This window comes from Triticum dicoccoides, chromosome 1A, assembly GCF_002162155.2.
Source record: "Triticum dicoccoides isolate Atlit2015 ecotype Zavitan chromosome 1A, WEW_v2.0, whole genome shotgun sequence".
NCBI lineage: Eukaryota > Viridiplantae > Streptophyta > Magnoliopsida > Poales > Poaceae > Triticum > Triticum dicoccoides.
Genome location: NC_041380.1, coordinates 388,579,764 through 388,601,668, shown reverse-complemented (window position 1 = coordinate 388,601,668; position 21,905 = coordinate 388,579,764). Strand labels below are relative to the sequence as shown.

The 21,905-nt window shown below is 38.9% G+C and overlaps 1 protein-coding gene across 2 annotated transcripts; it reads left to right on the top strand.

Annotated features, from left to right (window-relative positions):
• The first annotated feature begins 309 nt into the window (after window positions 1–309).
• LOC119275258 (CCR4-NOT transcription complex subunit 1-like) lies at window positions 310–20,416 on the top strand. Of its 2 annotated transcripts, none has more exons than XM_037556077.1 (51): window positions 310–528; window positions 1,409–1,709; window positions 1,792–2,014; window positions 2,103–2,442; window positions 2,527–2,640; window positions 2,723–2,851; window positions 2,971–3,147; window positions 3,237–3,428; window positions 4,086–4,223; window positions 4,342–4,467; window positions 4,568–4,812; window positions 5,324–5,427; window positions 6,073–6,167; window positions 6,261–6,497; window positions 6,680–6,880; window positions 7,011–7,116; window positions 7,233–7,324; window positions 7,504–7,649; window positions 7,732–7,840; window positions 7,947–8,093; window positions 8,544–8,591; window positions 8,675–8,803; window positions 8,896–9,135; window positions 9,222–9,350; window positions 9,429–9,511; window positions 9,592–9,697; window positions 9,796–9,891; window positions 10,132–10,284; window positions 10,526–10,708; window positions 10,804–10,982; window positions 11,065–11,191; window positions 11,281–11,400; window positions 11,649–11,693; window positions 11,847–11,924; window positions 12,854–12,970; window positions 13,616–13,742; window positions 14,924–15,024; window positions 15,115–15,219; window positions 15,333–15,413; window positions 15,976–16,122; window positions 16,197–16,334; window positions 16,820–16,864; window positions 16,951–17,094; window positions 17,212–17,273; window positions 18,033–18,186; window positions 18,277–18,468; window positions 18,557–18,661; window positions 18,817–18,948; window positions 19,504–19,752; window positions 19,860–19,961; window positions 20,033–20,416. In XM_037556077.1, exons 1-51 carry the CDS (start codon window positions 430–432, stop codon window positions 20,165–20,167), a joined length of 7,173 nt encoding a protein of 2,390 aa, XP_037411974.1. In that variant the 5' UTR covers window positions 310–429; the 3' UTR covers window positions 20,168–20,416. The 2 variants fall into 2 exon arrangements, with proteins under 2 accessions (XP_037411974.1, XP_037411965.1); XM_037556068.1 differs by having other exon boundaries at window positions 15,115–15,243.
• Window positions 20,417–21,905: the final 1,489 nt, after the last annotated feature.

The window sequence follows — 21,905 nt, the reverse complement described above, 5'->3', positions numbered from 1 at the left end:
AGAGAAGGTGATGAACGACAAGTTTAATGGGAAAGGGCGGCTAGAGGGGTGTGTCATGTTTGTAAGAATAGAGAGAAGAATATGCTTGCATTTGTGTTGTGGTTGAACATTGCGTGCAATATGCTCGTTTCTGGGGAGGAAAATGAGCATTGTTTACACAATTTCATTTGTTGGCCCGTGGCAACGCACGGTCATTCTACTAGTTGTGAACATAAATGGCCACTTGGCCCGGTTGGCTGCGCAATCCATCACCCCACCTGTCGCGCTACATCGGCGTTTCCTGATTTCGCTGACCTTTTTTTCCCCACCAGAGCTCGACAAACACCGCTCGCCACCGCCTTTCGCCTTCGCCCCTGCTCTCGTAGCCTCTCGCTCGTGCTCGCAGCGGCAAACCCAGGGCGCCGACGCCCGCCCTTCGCCGTCCGCGAGATGATCCCCTTCAATTCCGCCGTCGCCGACGAGGTCCGCTCCCTCGTCCAGGGCGCCGACGACTCTACCGTCGACTCCATCTACCGCGAGCTCTGCCAGGTTACGAGATGCCCCCGTCCCCTCTCCTTCCTCCCCGAAGCGGCTTCGTTTCTCCCGACGCATGCCTCTGGTGGTCGATTCATGTTCTGCTCGTCTGGATCCAAGGATCCGCCCCGTGATGGATTCGTGCTTAGGAACGCTTCCATCTCAGGACCAATCTAGGGTTTTGCGGATTTAGCTGTCTTACGCTCGTACTTTTGCACGATTTTAACCTAAAATTTGGCTGGGATAACGTGAACACTCTTGATCGGTTCCATCAGGGTGCATAAGTTTCCAAAATATGTGGCAAAATTCACTCGTATGCGCCATTTAAGCTTTAGGATAGATGCATAGTGAACAACATTCTTCTTATTCCTGTCCTCAATTTTTTTGCTTCTTAGTCCGTTCGTTTAGATTTGATGTTTACAGTGAATATTATGGTGAAGGGCACATTCGGTTTTTGTTAACACAAAGAGCCCCTTAAGAAGAATATAAAATGTTTTCACATGGGGTTTGTTGTTAAGTTGCATGTGTTTGCGGCCATTTGCATCTTTTTCCTTGGAATTGCTTCAGAGACAGCTAGTTGAACTGTGCATTTTACAACCAATCGTTCGAAGAATACTTTCAAATATCTTTGCTTATATTTCAATATAAGAAGAAGATCTTGTGAGATGTGTTCTACACTCTTCGTGTACTATTTACAATATTGGTGCAGTGATATGCAATACTGCATCATCTAGGTGACTGCAGCATTCAGAAACTTCCTGATTGAATCTTGAAAGATGTGCTGCCTTAGTAATTTCCTTACATTCATCTGATCCCAGCAATTTTTACTTTGTCTGAACTTATGGATTATAGCCATCCTAATATCTTTTTTTGTTTCACTTTTGCTGTGTTTCAGTTAGCTGACTGCAGTCCTGATGGTTGCATTTTACTGCTTCAAGTTTGTTTGGATGAGGTGCTGCTGAATGCCGGGGTGGCAAAATACTCTCAATCGAAACAAGATCTTTTATCCACCGTTTTCAGATATTGTCTGGATAAACCATACTTCAGCACCTGTTTTTGTGAAGCACTGAGGACTTTATCTGTCAGTGATGTTTTCCTTGAAACGTTGTCAAATGAACTTGATCTATCCAGAGCTGAGAGGGTTGGTATTGGACTTGCCCTGTCAGATGCCGAGAATATAGGCTTGAATCTGAAAGGTAAGTGTCCTGGAAAGCAGAATTTGTTGGTCTGATCAGTTTTTATAGGTACTTATTTGCACCTTATTTATTTGTTTTGCAGGCCAAAGATTTTCAATTGCTCAAATCGAGGAGTTATGTAAAAATCCTGCACAGTCTATATCGAATGACCAAATTCATGATATTGTTGTGTTTCTTCACCAGACTGATGGCCTCTCAAAGCATATGGATTCTTTTACTAACATTATTTCCCTATTCAAAGTCAAAGAGATGCCATTCCATGTCCCTGTCCTTGTTCAGGACAGCAATGTTCGGCCAGCTTCAAGGTTTTCAGAATTTTTCCAACTTGTGTTCTAGTATATCTTCTATGATGCTCTATTCATGTACATGTCCTTGCTATTTTGTGTCTTACAGCCACATGGAGATGTACATCGGTAGCTTTGATGATGATTTTGATTCCCTTTTATCTGAAATCGGGAAGGAGATAAGCATGGCTGACATCATTACTGAATTGGGTTATGGATGTACTGCTGATATTGCACATTGTAAAGATACATTATCACTTTTTGAGCCTCTCGATGATTTGGGAATATCTAAGTTGCTTGGGGCTGTTGTTACTACTGCCGCTGGTCTTGGTGAGGCTCATAACACATATTCAACATTCATTTCGGCTTTTGGCAACAGCCAAACAAATGACTCATTTCAGTCAACGGCATGGGATATCAATGTTCTCGTGGACTCAATCAATGAAATTGTGAGTTTCTTTTTGTTATATTTGCCTGTTGTTTCCGTTCTTCCTTTTTAAGATCCAATAACCTGTTTATGGTTGCAAACTTAGGCTCCACAAACAAATTGGACAAGTGTAATGGAAAACCTGGACCACGAGGGTTTCAGTATCCCTGATGAAGGGGCTTTCCGTCTATTGATGTCTATATATTCTCGGGCTTGCAAGGTATGCACATGCGTTATAGTTCCTGGAACTGAATTAACTAAATTCCTGAGTGTGTAGTTGACTAGTTCATTGAACCATACAGGATCCATTTCCGCTTCATGCCATCTGTGGGTCACTGTGGAAGAATTTAGAAGGGCAATTATCATTCTTGAAACATGCAGTGGCTGCCCCAGCAGATACATTTACATTTAAACATTCTTCCAGGAAGCTGGTATTTTCTATATCCTGTCAGCTTGTCTTACTCGTAGTAAACATCTTTTTTTTGGGGTCAAACGTAGTAAGCATCTTGTATTCCACATACTTCTAACCTTCTTTTAAAATCTCCCTTAGGTATTTCCAGACTTGGCTAATCATATCCAAGGCAATCAGGCTTGGTACTGCCTAGACCTTTTGGAGGTGTTATGCCAGCTTGCTGACCTTGGCTATGCAACATTAGCGCGACCGCTGCTGGACTACCCACTCAGTCATTGTCCAGATGTGTTACTTCTTGGCGTTAGCCAAATCAATGTATATTTTCTGTTCCTAGAACTGCAGAACTTTTTTCTCCAAATACTGCATATTTCTCACTTACCTGGAAATTTATTCCTTGTTTGCAGACTGCATACAATCTCCTCCAGTATGAAGTATTGTCATGCGTATTCCCTGCTTTATTGAAGGACACTAAAAATAGCAGTCTAATGAACTATCTCTGGCATCTCAACCCTTCCCTTACTCTCCGAGGATTTGTTGATGCTCATTCTGATATAATTTGTCTTTTGAGAACTGTTGATATATGTCAAGACCTAAAGGTAACACAATTACGCTTATCTGATGCAATGACTTTTGAGTTGCAACTGAGCAACATTATTGTATTTTGTATCTTCGAATTTAAATACCTGCTGTTGAGTTGCATGTATTTTCAATCAATCCATGCTAGGTAAATAGATTATTGTGTACATAGTAATATGTTCTGGGTTTTATTGGACAGCCCAAATAAAGATTAGTGATTTTTTAGAAGTTATTAGTGGCTCCTAAGCTACTTTAATGCTTAGAAAGGCAAACTCAGTTGGCTAAAGTGATGAATTCTTAAGTTTGAACTAGGAAGCACAAACTGGAATATGTCTTTACCACAATTAATGGTATGATTGCATACTTCTGTCTTTGTGGTGCCAGTAATGGATTATACTTGTTGAAACTTAGCCAGTCTTGTGTTGAAGCGAATATCTTTGTGTATGGACCAATCTGCAAAGCTTAATATTCAATGGAAGCAGGAACTTTCTGCAGTTGACTTTCTGCTAATACAATAAATGGATTTTATTCATGGGGCTGTATTTCAACTTCTACTTTGACATCAGTTGAATATGTTTATATCATTTATATCGGTTTCATGCTTATAATGAATAGGCCATTCTGGTATTAATGGGCTTAGTGCTTGCTTCATCACCCTTTCACTTCTTATGAAACAGATCCTATCCGCTGTCCTTGATTCCACTCCCTTAGCATTTAGCATCAAACTTGCCACAGTTTCCTTTCGGAACGATCATAGCAATCTAGAGAAATGGATAACCGAGAAGTTCAGTGCACACAGAGAGGCTTTTATTGAGGTAATATACATGACTTTCCATACACCACTACATGATCATGCAGATTGTACTTCTAAGTACTTCCACTTTAGTTCGGTGTTGTGCTCTTAACTTGCATGCTAACATTTTGCACTCCCAGGAATGTGTTAAATTCTTGAAAGAAAGTGTGGTCAACACAACTCATGCTGCTGCAGAGGGTGTCATCCAACAACCTCAAGCTACTATCACGAATATTTGCTGGGAATCATGTCCTTTATTTATAAAGGTTCTGACTATGCCCTGTTCATTCTGTGCCTGTTGTACATTATGGTGGTACCTTCTTTGCATGGATGTAAATATATGTACATATGGCGTGTCATTGGCAGGTTCTTCAGTCTCACTCTGGACAGCTGTTGACTAACCAACTGGTGGATGAACTAAATAGAGTGGAAGCAGCGTATGAATCAAGGACTCAAAGTTCTCTTGGAAGGGACATTCCTACTTCCGAGGGAGGTTCTGATGACATTGAAACACAGGCAAATATATATTTTCACCAGATGTTTTCTGAACAGATAAGCATTGATGCTATGATACAAATGCTTGCACGCTTCAAAGAGTCTACGAACAAGAGGTGATTTCCATACTAGTTATGATCTACTCTCTGCTTAATCTGTTACCTGATCGACTCGTCTTGATAAAGTCTCAAGATGTGATAGGAAGAAGCAATAGTAGGCACAACTTATATCTGCGCCTCTTTCTCCTCTGGCCTAACTTGTTCATCTTGCCTAGATCCCTTTTTTCTTTTCGAGATGTGACCCTGTATGTTGTGTTGACTAATGTGCTATTGCGATTCCGCTCGTCACTGAGTTCTCTCACTGCATTCAGCCTCCCACCTATCTGTAAGGGAGCCTGTGTCAGAAACAAAAGTACCCCTTTTATTATAATTGCTATAAATAATACCTTCCATTCACATATGATACGAGGCAATCCTGTAAATTAGTTGGCTGAATTCCTTCTCAGTACAACCCCTCATTAGCATCGTTTGTACCTTCATTTTTTTAATGATGCTTTAGCATTTGAGTTGTCTGTACTCTGTTTCTTCACCTACTTATCTTTGGATTCTTAATGTTATCAATGACCAGGGAGCTAGCAATTTTCAATTGCATGATCTCAAACCTGTTCGAAGAGTACAAGTTCTTCCCAAAGTATCCAGATACACAGCTTAAGCTAGCTGCTGTTCTTATGGGTAAGTGATCACTTTGCTTTGCTGAAGTTACCCAGATTCCAGATGCTGTGGGCATTACTTTGTTGTAATCAACTCAAAAGTTTTCCAATATGTTGACTGGTGAACTTATATGCACATAACACTATTAAATTGTTTGTCAGATATCTTCTGGTTCGAATTTGTGGATGGTTTTCATTGGAAGTGTTCATTGTTCTCTATGACCGCTACTTCCAAAGTTATGTAGTATATAGGAAGGCGGGACTGTAGTTATGAGTGGTAATTAAGATAGAGGATTCCAGTTTTTTGTTTTGTTGTGGAATCTACTGAGTTTGATTTTGAAGTATAATATTTTTAGTATTTTTACAAGTATGCATTTGCTTGTTCTGCTGGGCAGTCTAAATGGGTGATTTTTCTTTTGTTGCTGATTTGTGTGTATTTCACTCACTCATTTTTGAAAGTAATGGAAGATACTGTTGTATTTAAGTACTACACAATTGTATAGCAGGCTTAAAATTTTGTTCTACCAAATTGAGGCATGATATACTGCTGATTTGTTGTAATTTTGTTTGCTTTTCTGCTTAATGCAAAGCTTTTGTATCTTCCCTAAAAAGAAGTTAAGATTTACTGTGATATATTAGTTTTGATGTAGTTTCATGTTTGAAATAGGCTCTCTCATTAAACATCAACTTGTGGCTCACCTGGGACTTGGAGTTGCTCTACGCAGTGTTCTTGATGCCCTGCGTAAATCTATTGATTCAAAGGTTAGCTGTTATTACTTGAATCTTTATGTTGTTTCCATTATGTCAGTCAACTTTTATGTAACTTCTGGATTGTTGGTTGCTTGATGGTTGCAGATGTTTATGTTCGGCACGACAGCGCTCGAGCAGTTTATGGATCGTGTAATAGAGTGGCCGCAATACTGCAACCACATATTGCAGATCTCACATCTTCGTGGAACACATGCCGAATTAGTCTCTGCAATTGAGCAGGCACTTGCCAAGATATCATCAAGTCAAAATGAACCAAATATTGGCAACATATTTTCTGTGGATCCGCATGGTTCTGGTTCACCATCTATCGGAAACACAGAGGTATACCCACATTGCATTTCAAGAAGTAAAGTCACGCTGGAAATCTTGTAATTGCTTGGATCATGAACTGACTCTTGCGACATATTTTTTGACATTCTTAAATACAATAATTTGTTTGGCATGCTAAATTTGTGTACTAGTACCGACTTCCCTTATATGAAAGAGTTGTCTGGCTTATGTAGGTTTCTGACGCATCATGGCAGTTCACCAATCCGACTCCAGCACAGCTTGAACGGCCTTCTTCTTTTCCACTGCAACAGAGGTACCAGGGTTTTCTTGGGGAGAGGTCCAAAGGTTCTACAAACAGCGTCCAAGCTAAGAACATTCTATCTATCAGTCAACCTACTGCTTCAACACCTGGTGATTTGTCTATGGCTCCGAAGGTATTAGGATCAAATTAACTTTCTTCATCTTTTGACGCTTGGCAGATGTAGTAAATTTTCCATTTATGTCCTGTATATCAAGTTTATCACAATGTGTCTTTAATCTCTTGCAAATTATGATCAATTGTAGGTTACCGCACCACCATCCTTACAAGCTTCTCCTCATCATTCTGCCACTATTTCAGCCTCTTCACAATCCACTAATTTTCTGAGGCCTAGAAGTTCAGCTCCTTCAGGTTACTTCTGGCTTACATATTAAAGTTTGATATTAACCAGAAATATGTTAGTAACTGTAGTAGTGATGGTTCATTGCTTATAGCATGACTATAATTTTATGATATTATTTTGTTAGGCACTCGATCTCCATACACTACAGGATTTGGAGCTGCTTTAAATATTGAAACTCTTGTTGCTGCAGCAGAACGAAGAGATACATCAGTTGAGGTTTGCTTAGTCTTCCAAAGTGAAATTTACCACATTTATACTCTAGGCTAAAGTTTTAGTGTGAGAACTGAAATGGTATAGTAGGTGAGGTTTTTTAGGTGTCTAGTGTAGTTCTATCACTTTATTTGAATAGTCTTGGTTAGTTAACAACTTAATTTAATCGTTTCTACCTCACATAGGCCCCTCCATCTGAAGTTCAAGACAAGATATTCTTCATGATCAACAATATTTCCAATTCTAACTTGGATGCTAAGGCAAGGGAATTTAATGAGGTTTCTCAGGATCAGTATTATCCTTGGTTTGCGCAATACATGGTCATGAAAAGGTACTCCTGATGACCAACATATTTTTTTTATGCAACAACTTTCTACTTGTCAGATCCCAAAAGCATATGCAAAATTTTACAGGGCAAGCATCGAACCGAATTTTCATGACTTGTATTTGAAGTTCTTCGACAAAGTTAACTCAAAAGCGTTGAATAAGGAAATGGTGAAAGCTACATATGAGAACTGCAAGGTCTTGCATTACTTACTTGTGTATTCCTTGCGTTTTTTTTTGAGGAATGTCTTCCTTTCTTGTTCTACCAATCTATAGTTAAAAATTTGAAATTGTTTTTCTGCAGGCTTTGTTGCAATCGGATCTTATAAAATCAAGTTCCGAAGAGCGTTCGTTGCTAAAAAATCTGGGTAGTTGGCTAGGAAAGCTCACCATAGGAAGGAATCAAACGTTACGAGCGAAGGAAATTGATCCCAAAATTCTTATAGTTGAGGTAGTACTTTGAAATTAGTCCATTTGAGTCCGTTCTTTATCGTAATGTTTTCTCATACCCAAACCAGAGAGATACAGTATCGTTTTTGGACTTCTGTTTGTTCATTAATGCAACTAATATTGAAACCTCTGGATTTGCTGTTACTTTTAACAGAACAGTACTTGTTGTTATACTTTTGTTTTGGGTGCTGAATTTGGCATTGTGTGAGTTGTATGTATTGGTGAAATAATTCTATGTTGCAGTGTTGCCATTTTGACTTTTATCTTGTGTCTGAGGCATGTAGACTTGTGCGGCACGTTTTGAGTTGTATAGATAAGGTTTCAGTCAAGCATTATATATATATATATTTATTTATTTATATTTTTTTGGGATGCTAGTAGCCCGTGAGGTACTAGCATCCCAAAACGTTTCTTCTTGTGCTGACATTTTTTATTCTGATTATTTTTGAAGGCATATGAAAGGGGTCTGATGATCGCAGTCATTCCGTTCACTTCAAAGGTTCTGTTTTTTTATGTTAATCTGATTTAAAAGAATTCTTTATTTTGTGGTGATTGTCGTTATGACCAGATGGTGCTTTACAGATTCTTGAACCTTGCCATTCAAGTATAGCATATCGTCCTCCAAATCCATGGACAATGGGTATTCTTAGCCTACTTGCTGAGATCTATAATCTACCTAATCTCAAGATGAACCTGAAGTTTGACATTGAGGTTCTTGCTATTCTTTATTCTATTTTTTTTGGTGCTGTCAACATATCTGGCTTGGAATTGCGCAAGCTAATTGTGGTCATTTGAGGTTGTAGGTCTTGTTTAAGAACCTCAGTGTGGACATGAAAGATGTAAAACCATCTTCTCTTCTTAAAGATCGTACTCGTCAACTTGAAGGAAATCCGGATTTTTCTAATAAAGATGTCACTGCATCTCAAACACCAGTCGTTGCAGAGGTTTCCTCTGGTATGATCCCAGCAAAAAATGTTGTTGAAGTGCAACCAGAGTTAACTAGTACCTCACGGGCTACTAGCATCCCAAATATGTTAAACCAGGTTGATTTGTGCGCACATAATTAATTAGTACTTATGACGTGGAAACCTTTTTGTTCTCTACTCATTTGGATACCTTTATTCTGCAGTATGCACCACCTCTTCGTCTTCCTCCAAACAGCATGGTTGAAGATGATAAGGTTGCTTTAATAATGCCCGATCAGGTTTCACCATCTCAAACGCCGTCTCCATTACCGGCTTTGTTTACTCTTAGTCAGGTTTGCCCTTGTTTTTTCTTAATTTCCAACTTTGCTTTTTCTGTACTCGACTTTGTTTTCTTATATGTTTTTTTACAGCTTATGGCAGCAATACCTCGCGCGGATATATATTTTAGAATTAATGAAAAGCTTAGTTCTCTTGGCTCACTGCAATATAGCAAGTATGTCTTTTACAAGACAAGTTTAGCTGACATTTCAGTTTATTTTACTGATGGTCTACTAACACTCTTGATCATCATAGAATCATGGATGTTGCTTTGGATAAGGCTATTAAAGAAATTATAGGCCCTGTTATTCAAAGAAGTGTTACAATAGCTACCCGAACTACTAAGGAGCTTATTCTTAAGGTGAACGCCTGGACTATTTCCCTAGCTGTACATGTTCATTAGCCATTTGTCTTGCTGTAGTCGAAAGTTTATGACATGCTGGCATATTTTTCCTGCAGGATTTAGCAATGGAATCTGATGATAGTGCGGTATCTCGCGCTGCACATTTGATGGTTGGCACGCTAGCTGGGAGTCTAGCTCATGTAACTTCCAAGGTATTTTTGCATAAGGCTCTTAGATGTAATTTCCAGGTGTAGTTACAGTCCCAGCGCGTAGTTGATTAGTACTCCCTCCGTTCTGAATTACTTGTCGCAGGTATGGATGTATCTAGATGTATTTTAGTTCTAGATACATCCATTTCTGCGACGAGTAATTTGGAACAGAGGGAGTAGATTCATTTAGGTTTAGATTTGATGTATGATGCCATATTCAATTGTTCTGTCTTCTGCTGGCAGGAGCCTCTTCGTGTTGCTTTGTCGTCTCATCTTCGAAGTCTCATTCAGAACCTGAACAATAACAGTGAAACCACTGAGCAGATTGTTCATATTCTGATCAATGATAATCTAGATCTTGGATGTGCGCTAATAGAGACTGTTGCAACACGCAAGGTATCTTCATGTTTTATTAGTTTTGCTTACATACCTTGTAATCGTTGGCATTTCTATTTCTATTTCTTGCTTCCGTAAATGTGATGATAAGTAGCAATTGGTATAGTGTTGCTTCACTTACTATGCTATCAGCCATTTTTGGACCTTTTAACTTTTGCTACCAAATGTATACGCTCAGCAGTATAGCAGAAAATATGGAATGTTCTGTTACAGCATCACAACATCAATGAGAATATTGCAGGCTGTTGAGATGATCGATGGAGAAATCAAGCAGCCTTTTTCACAGCTAAGGAGGCAAAAGGAGTTGCTTGGTTCTGGATATTATGATGCTTTTCCTTACACTCAAGGTCTTGCACGTGTCCCGGATGCACTTCGTCCAAAGCCTACTGGCCATTTGTGTGCTAGCCAACAACGAGTGTATGAGGTGAAGTGGCTGAGCGTGAATTTCTCTTTGTTCTACAATCTTTTTGGTTCCTAGTACAATTGACTGCTTAAATCATGGTTAACTGTTGAATTCAGGACTTCATTACTGTATGGCACAGCCAGAGTAGTCAAAATGCTGGAGCTACCAGTTCTGCTACAGCCGTGACTGCTGCACCAGGCAATTCCAGTATACCTCGACTTTATAGCCCAAATTTGGTACAACCAGCAGATCTGGTTCCTGAAGAGTCAGATCATGGTACCACACAACTTTTAAGGTAACAACACATACATCCATTTTTTTCTGCTCTTATTGGAGCATCTTGTTCTGATGCATTAGATATCTTCTGTCTTCTGCAGTGTTTCCACACAAATTGGTACAAGTGACACTTTTGCCCAAGCTGGTGGGACTACTAACATTGCATCTGTTTTCCCCCCTATGTCATCTAATGACATTCCAGTGGGTGAATCAACAGCTGGAACTAAAGTCAGTGACTTCCACACTTTCCTTTGCATTAATAAAGTACAGTGACGAATTGGAAGTTAATTTCCTAACTTGTAAAACCCTGCTACCAGGATCTTGGCTCTATGGTGCCTCTTTCACCTACGACTGCTGTTGACCATATGGAATCTGTTTTCGCTGAACCTTTGAGTACTGACAACGGATTAGACAGATACCATCAAGTTGCACAGAAGGTAACGCTCATTGTTATATTTGAACCCAACTGCTGTACCATGGAGGAATGTCATGGTGTATGGTAGCGTGTTACTACCTAAAGTGCACCTAGAAATTATGATTTCTTGCTGCATTGTTCAGGAAGTCCCTGCTAACTACAAAACTTTGCATGTCAATTACTAAGCGGGGTTTATTGTCATTGATATATGCAGAGTCTTTACCCTGAATGCTATCACTGAGCTTACTTTATTCTACCTCTTACTTTCAGCTTGAAGCCTTGATTGCCAATGATGGTAAAGATGTAGAAATTCAGGTCAGCTATACTGCTACGTCAGCATTTCCTTTAATGTTTCATTTTTTGGTTTCCTTTTCCTTTTTATATATTGTTAGACTGGATTTTTAATTTAGTAATTGTGCTTTTTCTTGACACAATGTGACCTTTGTGTTGGGTTATTGTTCTGTTCAGTCTGTTATTGCAGAAGTTCCTGATATTTTACACAGATGTGTTAAGCGGGATGAAGCTGCATTATTGATTGCACAAAAGGTTTGTTATCCTTTTCTCGTTCGTAATTATGCATTTATTCCTCTACTAGCAAAAGAGTCCGTGCATTGCAACGGGAGAAAAAAAATACCACGCGCCCCTAACACTAACCATGACTCGAGACCTCAATAGGTCCACGTTCTTTATTTCAACATGGCATCTTATCAATCTTGCCATTTATCCTTCTTCCCACTCTCACCGACGGACATGCATGGTTATAGATGGTTTCTTTCGTCTCCAATTTTTTTTTGAGGTGTTCATTTTCAATTTGAATCGGCACCGGTATGAAAGAAAGACGGGACGTGCACTACTGATTAATGTTGCATCCTAAACAGCATTTAAAAATTATTAACATGTGAAACAACATCATATTCAGATTCTACACATTTTTCTAATCATTTTTCATACATAACATGTTAAAATTGGAGTTAGGGTTTAATAGATATGAATAATTTTTCAAAGCATTTGAATCTGTCCCTAAATAGCATCTAAAAATGGGTAACGGGTAAAATTAACATCATATTCATATTCTACACATTTTTCTAATCAATTTTCATATATAACATGTTAAAATTGGAGTTACGGTTAGAAGTTATGAATATTAAAAAAAACATTTGAATCTATATAAAAACGTTATTTTCTAGATGAACGGCTGGTTTATTAACTGAAATTTCAGGGGGTTTTCTGCAAAAAGCAATTTTTTTCCATTCTCACTTAAATAGGACCGCGGGTTGATTAATCAAAACCTCAGGGGGTTTTCTGCAAAATCTGAAATGTCTTCTGTTCTCACTTGAATCGGGACTGTGGGTTGATTTCATGAAAAGTGCGGGGACTTTTATGCAAAGTTGCTGACAACGTACGGGGTACTTTATTATTAGGTAAATATTCCTCTAGTTCTCAATTTCTTTTGTACCTGGTTATGTTTGTTCCAGGTTTTCAGAAGTTTGTATGAAAATGCATCAAAGAGTACTTATCTCACATGGCTTCTGGCAACTTTAGCTGCAATACGTGATGTTTGCAAACTTATCGTTAAAGAGATAACAAGCTGGGTATGTTTCTTCAGTCTTCACAGTAGCATCTGTTTTTATTGCCCACTTGTAATATTTGGCAGAAGCTCTTTTAGCTCCTCCGTAAGATCTGATTCTGTTGATAAGAAGCACCTTTACCTCGTTTGTTCTTCTGTTTTATGGTATATCCTGTATGCGCATTGTATTTAAATTCAATGAAGTTTTTTGTGTTGCATCTTTACCTTGTTTGTTCTTCTATTTTATGGACATTTTTGTTATGCTAAATTTCCTATTTATACTTCTAGTACTGTTTGATTCTTGACTGGGCTGTTTAAGTTAATTAAATAGGCAGTGCTCCTGCCAGTTTTCTCGGGGGGAATGTGTGTTATATATGGTGCTAAACCATGAAACTGTGATCCTTAAATGGGTGATATATGTGACCGCAACCACCTAGTCAGTATTTCACAGCTGCTTGATTACTTCAAGCTAACTAAAAGAACAAAAATGTTCACGTCAATATGCTGATCAAGTGCAGATTCCAACTACTGTCAATCGATGCTGTGTCTACTTAGAATTCTTTTTTTTTAATGGCATAATTTTGGTATTGACTATTTTTCTTTTGTGGGAGATATGACTAATTTATGGGGCACACATATTTTATTAACTTAATTAAACATTTTTGTGCAGGTAATTTATTCTGAGGAAGAAAATAAGTTTAACCTTGACATAGTTACTGGACTAATTCGTTCTGAGATTCTTAATCTTGGGGATTACGATGTTCATCTAGCAAAGATCATTGATAGTGGAAGAAACAGTAAGTTGAAACATATATTTCTGTATTTGAATATTTAAGAAATAGAAAAAGAAAAAGAAATACTAGACAAATTTCCTTGGTCAACCTAGACAATGTGGAATGGCCCCTAAATTAAATATAGCTATCACCTAAGCAGTAAGGACAAGCATTGTTTATAAGGCGTCTTGCAATTATGCCCGCTTTAGGCGTCAAGGCGGTTGATGCTCGCCTTAGGTCTCCTTACCGCCTTATAAACAATGAGCGCAAGCTTATGCCCCTTCTAAATGAAATATTTGTATGCTATCCTGTACATCACTTCGTGTGATGCCATGATTATTGCTATGCAATATTGGTGGTGGTATGTTGTCTTACTGAAGTTAACAGAAGGAAAGAAAGTAAATAAACTATCACAATTTGACCTTTTTCAATCAATAATCTGTCTGCTGGATTATTCAACATTGGTTACTTTGGTTGGTGTATGACTAGACTGCCTTTGTGGAATAATAATTTCAGTTAAAAAGAACAGTAATTGTTACATATAAGTTTACCCATGTGATTTCACCAGCTCAAGTATTTTGACTTTTTAACAGAGTAAGTGTAGGAATTTGGACCTTAGAATCTCTGGCATCTATTGTCACAAAGGGAACTGTGTAGCATGCATCTAACACAGAGAAACACAAACATGAAAATGGTCCTAGTTCTTTGCTCTGCTCTTAGTCTTTTGAAACTAATAACCAACTGTAGTACCTGAATGATGAGTATTCGCTGATTTGTTCAACAAATTGCTCAAGGAAGTGTAATACATGCTTTTAAATGGGCATACCAATAATATTAAAAAAGGATAATGTATTTCTACCCACACCCATGGTAAAGATGGAAGGATTAAATCATGAAACTCCAATCACTTGCCTAATTGTCATTTGCCATTGTTACAAAGAACTTTTTGCTGCAGCATAGGTATTACCATGACAGCTTATAACGTAGTAGAAGGCACTGTCAATTGATTAAGGATGTATGCAGAAATATAAAAGCAAAATGTAGGGGAAAAAAAGCCACCGCAATACCAAACATGTAAGCCATATTACATGTTTAGGCATTCAGGAGTCTAATCTAATCTTTAAGCAATGCCATCCGCTACTTTGTAACTTTGGAGTAACATCATCAAGTATTCATGTGCTCACCTCCATCCACCAAATCTTCAGAGACTGCAACAGAGTTCGCTATATCACTTGTCCAGACATTGATTACCCAAGAACCCAGTGGCGTTTCTGAGCTTTGTAATGTTGTTGATGCATTATCGAAGGTAGGCCATTTTTTTGCAAATGTTGTATACTTTGGTCTAATCACCATCTATTTTGCTTATTCGTAAGTGGTAATACGTTCTGTGTTACAGCTTGCAATCAGGCCTGGTTCACCTGAATCATTGCAGCAGTTGATTGAGATTGCAAGGAGTAATTTCAAGAATGCTGCTAGCTTTGCTGCCATGAAGGATGAAAAGGTTAGGCATGCAAGGGATAACAAGGTTTGGATGTTTATGCATGGTCAAGTTTCTCTGTTCCTATAGGTATATGTTTTCTGACTTGATGATTAATTTCTATCATTCGATTACAGGTTTTATCTGGCCGTCCTTCATCAATATATAAAGAAGAAAATGATTCTGCTTTTGCGGATGCTGTTAGTTTTCAAGACCAGGTAGGAAACACGACATCCTATTTTGTCGTACACCATGCATCATACATTTCACACAAGAATTTTATTATGAGGGTGTATTGACGATAAACATTAATGATACTGTTTCTTTGCGTAATTTAGTATTAATAACTCTTTTTTCATTCCATTTTCCATATTTTGCGTGGCAAAATTTCTGTTGTGTTATTTTACCATTGTACTGTTCAGTATAGTAATGATGCCATCTATCTAAGTGTGTGCAAAAACATATATGCACTCAACACAATAACATTCCTATTTTCCACGCAGACATCAGTTGTTATTGCCAGAAGAGTGCAACAAATGCAACTTGCAGTATCACCTTTCACATATAAATTAATATGTTGATGACTTGATTATGTTATCCAATCGTACAGTCGTATTGCGAACCAAGTCTCTATGCATTTAATTTAATTTGCATCAGCACATTATTTTTGTCTCTTCCCAGTGTATAGTTGATTTGAATATGCTCCAGTCATTTGTCTTTATTGATGTATTGGAGTTTGAACTTTGTAGAAAGCTAATTTGGTATTTGGTTGATGTACAGGTTGCAGTTTTATTCTCGGACTGGTGTCACATATGTGATCATCCAACTATGGGTGATTCAGCATATAGTCATTACATTGTGCAGTTGCAACAACATGGCTTGCTTAAGGGAGATGATTTGACTGACCGCTTCTTCCATACTCTCACGGTGATTCTTCTACCCAGTATCAAGTTTATACTGATCTCCGTGATATGTGAGGGCTAATACTTAAAATAACGCAGGAACTTGCCATCACACATGCTGTTGTCTCTGAGCAAGTTATTGCTCCTGGTGGGATGTCTCAGCAGCCGGCCCAGCAACTCCAGATTTCATATTTCTCAATTGATTCATACTCGAAGCTTGTGACTTTAATGTTCAAGGTATATTTAATGTTTTTCTTCCAAGGAGCGCTTGTTTTATTGCATTAATCATGCAAAAATTGATGCATAGTATTTCCTTGAACTCCTATTATCTCTTGTCAATAATCAACTTTAGGCCTTGCCAAGGCTTTGTGCGAGTCCTTTCGCTACTGGCAGGTTCATCGCAGTCGCAATGCTTGCCTAATTAGGGCAATGTTTAGACAAGCTAAACTGCCTGTCTGTTTATTAACATAGCGAGCACTTTCAGTCAAGATATGTCTGCTGCTTGCCAGTTCCAACTAGTATTGGGAAAGCTGCAAGTAATCCTTTGATCCTTATTCGAGACATGTCAACAATTCAACATAAAAGGAAATGTTAACATACATTAGACTATGTGGCCAAGTGTCGATGTAGTACCTGTTGATTGCACACCCAAGATATTTTTGGTACATCGGCTGATAGCTTGTTACAGTAACTTTACTTACTGTTCTTTTTACAATCTTCAGTATGGCGTGGATTTAGGACCAAACAAAGGCAGCCTTCTTCTGAAGGTCAGTGTTTACCCTTTAGCTCTTAGGGAATTTGAGCCTACTAAGGTGCCTATTCGCTAAAATCTTTCCTTTTTACTGCTCTGCAGATTCTCTCCATAACCACTAGGATCATTCAGAAAGATGCCGAAGAAAAGAAAGTTTCTTTCAATCCTCGGCCATATTTTAGATTATTTATAAATTTGCTAAGTGAGCTTAGCACTGCTGACCTTCATGATGGTGCTAGTTTTCAGGTATATGCTATGTATATTTAACTTGTTTGCACAAATTATATATGTTTAACATAATATCAGATTTGCATGGCTTGCTTGCACTATTTTTTTTTTGCTGAAAATGGTTTTATGCACCAGGTTTTGACTGCATTTGCAAATGCTTTTCATGTGCTTCAACCCTTGAGAGTTCCTGCATGGAGGTTTGCCATCTCGTGAATTTTCTTAATATTTGTGATTGCCTTCTATGTTTTTTATTTCATGCTTCATGGGCACAAAATAGTGTTCTCCTTCCAATACCTAGTGTTGCAACTGAAACTCTCAAATGTATAATCCAAAAACCATCTAATGCTCTCTTCAACAAATTGATAAATATCCATGCTTGCTGAAAACAATGAGTTGTTATGTGTCAAGGTGGGTCTTGTCCTAGAATCATCTGATCCTTATTCGAAACACTTTATTATTTTGTTTTGACATATATATGAATTTGACCATCACCGTGCCATTCAAACTTCCCCATGGTCTCAGTTCGATTAGAATGTGAGTAATCAGGCCCCTTGCAACAATTTTTTTGAGGGATCAACCATCCTATTAAGGCGATTAACGACAGGCATTAAATTGATTCAAGCTCTGCAAAATTGTGTAAGAAAAAAATAGAAGTTATCACAATAAAATGATAGAATGTTCAAATTCGTTGTTATATGTATGATAATCTTTCTCTCCCTAAGTCTGAATCCTATCACTGTATTTTTTTTAAATATTGAAGTTTTGAAATTAGACTGTTTGGTGTTTTTTAAAATAATTTAAGTACTCCCCCCGATCAATATTAATTTTCGCTGGTTGAGTAACAAAAGTACATATTAATTTTTACTAAATCAGCGACAATTAATATAGATCAGAGGGAGTAGTGAAATTACCATGTACTTTTGTTACTTGCCAACTAAATGCCTTTTCCACTGTAGTTTTGCTTGGCTTGAATTAGTAAGCCATAGAAGCTTCATGCCGAAGTTATTGCTGTGCAATTCACAAAAGGGCTGGCCATTCTTCCAGAGGCTGCTTGGTGATTTGTTCAAATTTATGGAACCATATCTAAGAAACGCTGAGCTGGGACAGCCCGTAAGTTCTATCCCTGCACCTTCGTTTGCAGCTGTGTTATATACAGTATGTGTTGCACTTTCATGTACTTTGTACCTTTTCCTTTTGTAGATTCAGCTTTTATACAAAGGAACTTTGAGAGTGCTGCTTGTTCTACTCCATGACTTTCCTGAGTTCCTCTGTGACTACCACTTCAGTTTCTGTGATGTGATTCCCCCAAGCTGCATTCAAATGCGTAATGTTATTCTTAGTGCATTTCCACGCAATATGAGACTTCCTGATCCCTCTACTCCTAATTTGAAGGTATTTACCGACTGCTAGTACATGCTACCTACAAACTCCCCCTGGGTGTTGTATGTTTAATGAGCTCCAGCTGTTTCTTGTAATACAGATTGACCTGCTAGCTGAAATTTCAGTAGCTCCAAGAATCATGTCTGATGTGGAAGGTGCTTTGAAGGCAAAGCAAATGAAGACCCAGGTTGACGAGTACCTCAAGGTAAATCATGTCTGCATTCTCTAATGTAACGGCAGCTTCCAGTCTAGACGATTCTTTAAGCTGGTCCGAGTCATTCATTGAGTATATTGTTGAAACCTTAAAAAGAAATGGTATACATAACGTTTGTTCTTTCTCTCTCATTTGCGTTCTTGCAGAGACCAGAAGGTTCATCCTTTTTAACTGATTTAAAGCAGAAGTTAGTGCTGCCTCCAAATGAAGCTAATGTTGCTGGGACTCGTTATAATGTTCCCTTAATTAATTCGCTGGTCGTCTATGTTGGCATCCAGGTCAGTTTCTATATGTTTGTGTGCGATTGTTTTTTCCATTACAATGTTAGAAATGCTTTTTATACCCTAATATTGTGTCCAAATAGCCAAGTGAAGAAGATATTATCACTTTTTATCAGCAAATTTTCATAGTATTTCAGCATTGGTTAACATAGGTTTGGACTGTATTTAGTCTTCTGTTTGTGTGTTTTCAGACAGATAGCAAGTTTATGACTGGTTTGGTTTGTGCCCAAATTTAGGATCTGAAAACCAGCCAAATTAGCTGGCCATGTTTCTTTTGTTAAGTTTGGTTCCAGAAATACGTAGTTACAGAAACTTCTTTCCAAACTTTTCTCGCTGAACCAAACGGCAGCCAATTTTTTCCGAAGTGACCAAACTTTGGCTCTCAGTGACATTAAACCAAACAGCTATGTCATGTTTTGAATCTGCATCGACCCTATGGGTCTCTACAGTTACAGTATGAAGTACCTTTACCTCTACCTTCTTTGCTTGTTTTTGATCACTTTTCTTGGCATGCATGAACACTCTATAATGGTGTCTAAATTGTAAATGCAGGCTGTGCAACAGTTACAGCATAACAAGGCAAATGCATCAGCATCAGCGCAGCAAATGAACCAAAGTCCTCAGGTGGATGTTTTTCAGATTGAAACAGCCACTGAGGTCTTCAGAAATCTTATAGTGAATATGGATACCGAAGGCCGTTACCTCCTCCTGAACGCAATTGCTAACCAGCTACGCTATCCAAACAATCATACTCACTACTTCTCCTTCATCATTTTGTACTTGTTTGCTGAGGCAACACAGGTAACTTAATGAGTTCCCTCTTTTCGGGTTTCAGGGTTTTTGGTGTGATACCCATATGCATCTATGAAATACCTCCTGACATCGTCCAATTGAAACTTAACTTGCAGGATATCGTACAGGAGCAGATAACTAGAGTTCTTTTAGAGCGCCTAATAGTTAATCGTCCTCATCCCTGGGGATTACTTATTACTTTCATTGAGCTCATAAAGGTATGCTACAACGACCACTTGAAAGAATTTTTTGGCAAGGAATAGGTCTAATACAGGGTTGCCTTCTGTAGAATCCACGCTATAGCTTTTGGGCTCGATCCTTTACACGCTGTGCACCGGAGATTGAGAGGCTGTTTGAGTCTGTTGCAAGGTCTTGTGGAGGTAAAGCTGCAGAAGAGGGAGTTCTCGCTGATGGTGGTCATTAGAGAATGTTTTATGCATACTGTGAGCTGTTTGTGTTATGACTTATGAGTGTTGGGGATTCTTTGGGACAGTCTGTTTCTTTTTAGTTTTGCTGTAAATTTTCGTGAGCTCATGTCGAGCACTTCAGGTTAATCTAGCGGTACAATGCATGTCAGATGATCTATAATGCTGTCCTGAAGGCTGACCATTCCCAGTGAGATAATTGCGACTCGCAAAGCTTTTTATTGGAGACATCCGGTCTGGTACTTGAACCTCTTGAGTTCCATGAATATGTGGGGTGTAAAGTATGCCAGAGCATGCCGTCCGGTCAGATCCAAAATGACGCATACCAGGACTAGGGAAATGCCACCCCAAACCCAAAATGTCGGGTCAGAACTCAATTGAGCAGTATATGAAGAGTGTCGACACAAAACCCACCCGCCGCGCGTGTTTTGGCAAGTCGGGACCAACCGACTCAGCTGGAGCATACACTGGAGCCGTTGTTAAGGCGGCCGACTCCCCATACTATCCGCGTTTGTCTGTTTTGGGCCCAAATGGATAGATGGCATGACTAAACATGCGGCCGCATCCGTATTTTTTGTTTGTTTGGTGTCCGGTCTGCTCCATTTTCAGTGCAAACCTGTGCCCAGTTTATGTCCATATGGACGTCCATGTACGAACGTTGAACGGATGGGCACACCGCCGGAGTTCGGCACCTCGCCGGAGAAGAGACGGGACGAGATCCACCCGCGCGTCCATCCAAACACCCCATCTCAGATCTGCACCGAGCCATCCCACACCGCTCCGTCCCGTTGACTTTCTTGCAGAGGTTGAAATTCCACTAAGTCCCCAGATCTGTTTATTTTTATGCCACATTTATCGCATCATAACTCTGCATCCATAGCTCCGATTCGCGCGTGTAGCATATCAAAATGTTCGCCTCGACGAGCACATCATTTCATCTCATTGCATCGTTTTCATTTGAGCTCATCTTGATGCCCGAAATGCTGTTGGAAGAGGTCTATGTGATGAATTTGTCAGATCTGTTTCAGCAAATGGCCTTTTGTCATTTTTGCCATGATTAATGTGTGCGTGCTATGACCCTAAACTCTACATGTGTTTTGTTATATGCCATGCCATCTTTACAGGGGTGCTTGCCATGTATTTTTGTGATATTTGTGATGACTAGCACAAGATTGCAAAGTAGCGTAATCGGTAATGCTGATTTCAGGGACTTAGAATTTCACAAAGTCCTTGCCCTGATTTTGTTGTTATGCCTTATGTTCATGTTGTTTCCTAGCAATCCGTGCTTTTTTTTGAGGATGATCAGTAAGGATGTTTTGTTAACATTGTGGTGCTCTATCCATCCATGTCTTTGTTTGCATTTATGAAGCACCCTAGCTTGAGTCAATCGAGCTCTACTTTTACTATAAAATGTCCCTGGCAGATTGTTGACTTGTTTAGCGATTTTGCCGACGATGGTGCTATTGATCCGTGCATGCTATGATGTTGTTCTTGCCATGTCTAGCTTCTATGCCATGTATTCTTGATGGGTGTATGCTTAGTTTGTCATGCCATGCTCTGTAGTGAGTGCATCGAGCTCGTAAATATGCCTACTCGTTAACTGATTTGCATGCTCCAGTTTTTCACTAAGTCTGAATCTGTTTATGTTTTTGCCATGTTCACATTCTTGCAATTGTATTCTCTGATCCCTTTTGGCTCAAGGTCACTAAGGGACTTTTGTTAAGTGCTTTGAGTAGC

What these genes read in the sequence shown, in the direction of transcription:
- LOC119275258 (XM_037556068.1), top strand. Translation starts at nt 430, where the DNA reads ATGATCCCCTTCAATTCCGCCGTCGCCGACGAGGTCCGCTCCCTCGTC. An exon ending in TCCCAAATATGTTAAACCAG is followed by an intron (nt 9,136 to 9,221) that starts GTTGATTTGTGC and finishes TTTATTCTGCAG; the next exon opens with TATGCACCACCTCTTCGTCT. An exon ending in TTGTGACTTTAATGTTCAAG is followed by an intron (nt 16,335 to 16,819) that starts GTATATTTAATG and finishes TACAATCTTCAG; the next exon opens with TATGGCGTGGATTTAGGACC.